At 53.3% G+C, this 3,963-nt stretch overlaps 1 protein-coding gene across 3 annotated transcripts in view; it reads right to left on the reverse strand.

Annotated features, from left to right (window-relative positions):
• The window catches only part of RAB8A (RAB8A, member RAS oncogene family), an 18,194-nt gene extending 14,289 nt beyond the window's left edge, over positions 1 to 3,905 (reverse strand). The window contains exons 1-2 of one of the 3 annotated variants that reach the window (XM_015567014.1): positions 3,664 to 3,905; positions 1,415 to 1,417 (exon numbers count right to left, since the gene is read on the reverse strand). In XM_015567014.1, coding sequence (XP_015422500.1) covers positions 1,415 to 1,417; positions 3,664 to 3,845 — 185 coding nt within the window. In that variant the 5' untranslated portion in view covers positions 3,846 to 3,905. Of the gene's footprint in view, positions 1 to 1,414; positions 1,418 to 1,836; positions 1,955 to 3,663 lie in introns of those variants that run through there. The other 2 variants (XM_006768451.2, XM_015567013.1) reach the window with 2 other exon arrangements.
• Positions 3,906 to 3,963: the final 58 nt, after the last annotated feature.

Below are 3,963 nucleotides of genomic sequence, written 5' to 3' on the forward strand. Positions count from 1 at the left end.
CCTCGCCTGCCTGATCGCCCCTAATCACTCGCCTCTAACCACTCGCCTGCCTGACCGCCCCTAACTGCCTCTGCCTCGGCTCCCGCTGCCCTGGCTTCGTCCAGAAGGATGTCCGGAATGATGTCTGGAATGACGTCCGGAAGGTCGTTCAGCTGTCCAGTCTAATTAGCATATTATGCTTTTATTATTATAGATGTTTAGAACAGGCAATTCCATCGAGACAGAAAGGAGATTAGCAGTTGCCAGGGGCTGTGAGAGGAATGCAGAGATGGGGTCCCATTGGTAGAGGGTAGGGTGGTATTGTGACCAAGGGGTTTGGAGTCTCTTTTTGGCATAATAGAAGTGTTTTAGAGTCGATGGAGATGGTTCCACAACTCTGTGAAAGCCACTAAATTGTACACTTTCAATGGATGAAGTGTATGGTTTGCAAATTATATCTCAATAAAACTGTTACAAAAACTCAAAACACCTTCCCACACGACCTCGGTCCCAGAATAAAGTAAAACGGTTGCCTGTCTAACCCGCGCACCTCTCAGCACCCACAGCGCAGGCGCTCCTCTCCAGCCACCTTGGCCACTGCCCACAGGGCTGTGTCCTAACCACCCTCAGCACAGTCTAGCCTCAGGCTTTCACTCTTGCTCTTCCCTCCATTGGAACGGTCTTTCCTTCCACGGTCAGCTGGCTTCCTCCCTCCCCTTCACTCAGGTTCCTGTTCAAGTCACCTCCTCCCGGGAGCCTTCCTGACCTTCCTATTCTCTCTCCCCTACTTGCTTTTTCTTTTTTCATGCACGTATCCCTGACATTGTCTATCTGGTTATTTGCTCCATGAACATTAGCAGCAAAACCTGCCGACTAGAATGGCCTGTGTGAGGGGGAACAGCCCAACCTAGCCTCTGCCTCTGTGAGTTTGTTCTTAATCTCTGCCTGGGAAGCCTAGAGGCTCAGGCCTGACTTGAACCCTCAGAATCCATGAGGACAATGCTAATTCTATCCCTGCACCCTCAGGACCTGTCCTGGGGACCACACAGAATATAAGCCTGCACTTAAACTGTGCCCGCTAGACTACAAGCTCCAAGAGAGCAGAGACTCAAAAGTTTTATGGCTGCATATCCAGGGACAGTGTGGCAGGGGCTGAACTGCCTGGTCCTGCGCACACACCCTGACTACAGACCTTGTTATAGTGCTGCTCCCTCAGATTCATTCGAGTCGTCTCTCCAGCCCCCACACGTAGGTGGGTGCCTGGCATGCAGCAGGCGTCAGGGAAAGATGACTGAATAAAAGAATGAAGAGCAATGGGATCTATGTGACACTCCACGGTGTACACAGCACTTGCCCCCATGTCATCTGTCTCCGTGAATACATGAATGGATAGGGTCTGGAGGAGTTGGTGGGGCTGAGCCAGGCTAGAGAGAACCAACTCTGGTAGCCACAGGGCCAAGTTCACACCACAATCGATGGAGTTTATGAGAACAGGCTTTGGCAAAACATAATCTGCAGAAAATGAACAGCCACTTAATCTCTGATCTATAAAGAAAACCCAGAGGTACACACACTGCCAACAGAGAATCCCCTCTATGCATTAAGTTGCATTTCAGGACTAAGCATCCCAGTGACATCCCTTCCTAACACCCCCACCCCCATCGCAGACACACGGGACCTATGAAATCAAGAAGCACCATTCAATCGGCAGAGCACCACATTGCTGTCCTATTCTTCTCCTGGGTTTTATTCACACACCAAATTTAATTAGGAAGTGTAAACTTTACAAGGCCTAAGAATTATGAGGCTGTAACTTCAAGGTCAGAATTAACTTGAACTTTCCTAGAAGGCACAGACCTGCAGGAAGGCGACACGTGTCATGAGGGAAAAACAGTGGGAGGGCAAGAGATCCTGGTTCCAGTGCCTCCTCTACTCTCCTAGGTGACCTTGCCCAAATCATGGTCTCTTCTGCAAGTGGAGGCCTGTCTCCTCAGAGCCCTAAGTGCCAGCCTGGATTTTCTGGTCAAGAATCAGAAAGCAAATAAAAAACACACCCCTAAACCGATCTCACTAGTGCTTGGGCTGAACAGGAGGTGTCTGATACTGGGGAACTGAGGTCTGAGTTGAGAGCGACCCACAGCTTGCCAGGTGTTAACACCACTTCCTGATTGACGGGGGCACCAGGGTTATACCAAAGTTGGACGTTGGAGTGGGAGAGGGGAAGGAATCAGAAACACTTGTGCCCCGGGGAAGAATGCTGTCCACCAGGCCATGGGGACAATCTCCTCTTCGTGGTCCAGTTCTGATCCTCCACCACCCAGGGCACGAAGCAAGGCGAAGAGCATCAGCCGACACGGGGCTCAGACAGGTGAAGTGATTGTTCCCGAATGAACAACAGCTGGAAATCAGGCATGAAGATTTCCTCCCCTTTGCACCTGGCACCTCGTTTTGCAAAGTGCAGCTCCTGGAGCAGGGCACTCAGCAGCGCATTGTGGGGTTCAAGCGATAAGCTGACGGGGTTGAAGTCACCCAGGGGCAAGGCAGAGCCGGTTTTCTCCGTTCAGAAACAATTCCTGGGCTTGGCAACCGTCCCTCCACGTCCCCACTGCAGAGCAAGGCTGCACAGACCAGTGCTACTCCCAGGTCACAACTTGTCACGCGGGCAATAGCTGTTTTATGGTGTGGGGAGAAGTCCGCTCCACGTTTGTGGCTATCGGAACCGAAGAGCAACAAGTCAATTCCGTTCAGCCACAGTGTGGGCTGGCCTTGCAGGAAACGCTATTCTGCAAAGTGACAACCGGTGTCCTGGGCCCTGCGATAGGGAAGTCAGGCTGCCGGTGGCAGCGGCTGATTTTGGTTTCTCACTGAAGCTTTTATCTGGCATCTCTTTGGGGATGACAGGTCCCAGGGAAGGCAGCTGTCACTTGCCACTGCTGTGACCCGTAAGTGGGAGAGAAGGCAGGGCAGAGAAAGGCTCTGAGCTCCCTCTCTAGAAGAAATCCACCCAAGGGGAGGGGGGCGGGGGGTAAGGGGGAGGAGAGAAGGGTCTTCACCCCTGAAGGGGTAAGAGCAGAACTGATCTGGGTTAGAGTTCTGGCTCCAAGGTGGATCAGCTGTGCCTGTCTTGCGCTCTCACTCTCTGGGATGCCTGAGCCTTGAGTTTTGGGGTCAGACACACATGGATTCAAATCCCATCTCTGCCACCTGCAGACTCTGACCTTGGGCGAGTCCCACACCGCCCTGAGCCTCAAATCCCTCATCTGTGAGATGGGCTAATAACAGACCTACCACAGAGGATTACAGGACGTGATAATGAACATACAGCGCCTGGCACACAGTAAATCCTTAATAAGGTTAGATGTCACGGGCCTTTCCCCGCGGCAGCTCCTTATGCCTCAATTTCGCTTCTGCAAGACGGGAACCCCGAAGAACAGCTTCCAAGACCGCTGTGCGGACCGAACGAGATGACGGACGCCGAGACGCTAGCCCAGAACATATATTCCCCCAGAAGCAGGCTGAGGGTTGGGGCCTCAGTCTTAGCATCTGCAAAATGGGCACCTGGTCCCCTTCGTGGCCCAGGAACCCCCGGACGGCGGCGGAGGCGACTGCTCTTCTCCCCTCCGAACCCCTCGACCCTCTCAGATCCCTGTGTCCGTCCGGCCCCGCCGCTCCCTCAGCCCGAGCCTCTGTAGTTTAATTCTCTTGCCATCGAGCTCTATGGTCCTAATTTTAAAGTCAATTCCTATGGTGGAGATGAAAGAGGAGTTGAAGGTGTCCTCGGAGAAGCGGAACAGGACACAGGTCTTCCCCACCCCCGAGTCCCCGATCAGCAGCAGCTTGAACAGGTAATCGTAGGTCTTCGCCATATTACACTCTCTCCCCGACGGGAAGTGCGGCCAGCGCCTCGCCACTGGCCGCTGTTCCCGTCCATCAATGCCCAGTTCGCCTCTCATTGGCTCCCAGCCTTTGGCGCGTCACCGCAGC

This window comes from Myotis davidii, unplaced genomic scaffold, assembly GCF_000327345.1.
Source record: "Myotis davidii unplaced genomic scaffold, ASM32734v1 scaffold1203, whole genome shotgun sequence".
Taxonomy (NCBI): domain Eukaryota; kingdom Metazoa; phylum Chordata; class Mammalia; order Chiroptera; family Vespertilionidae; genus Myotis; species Myotis davidii.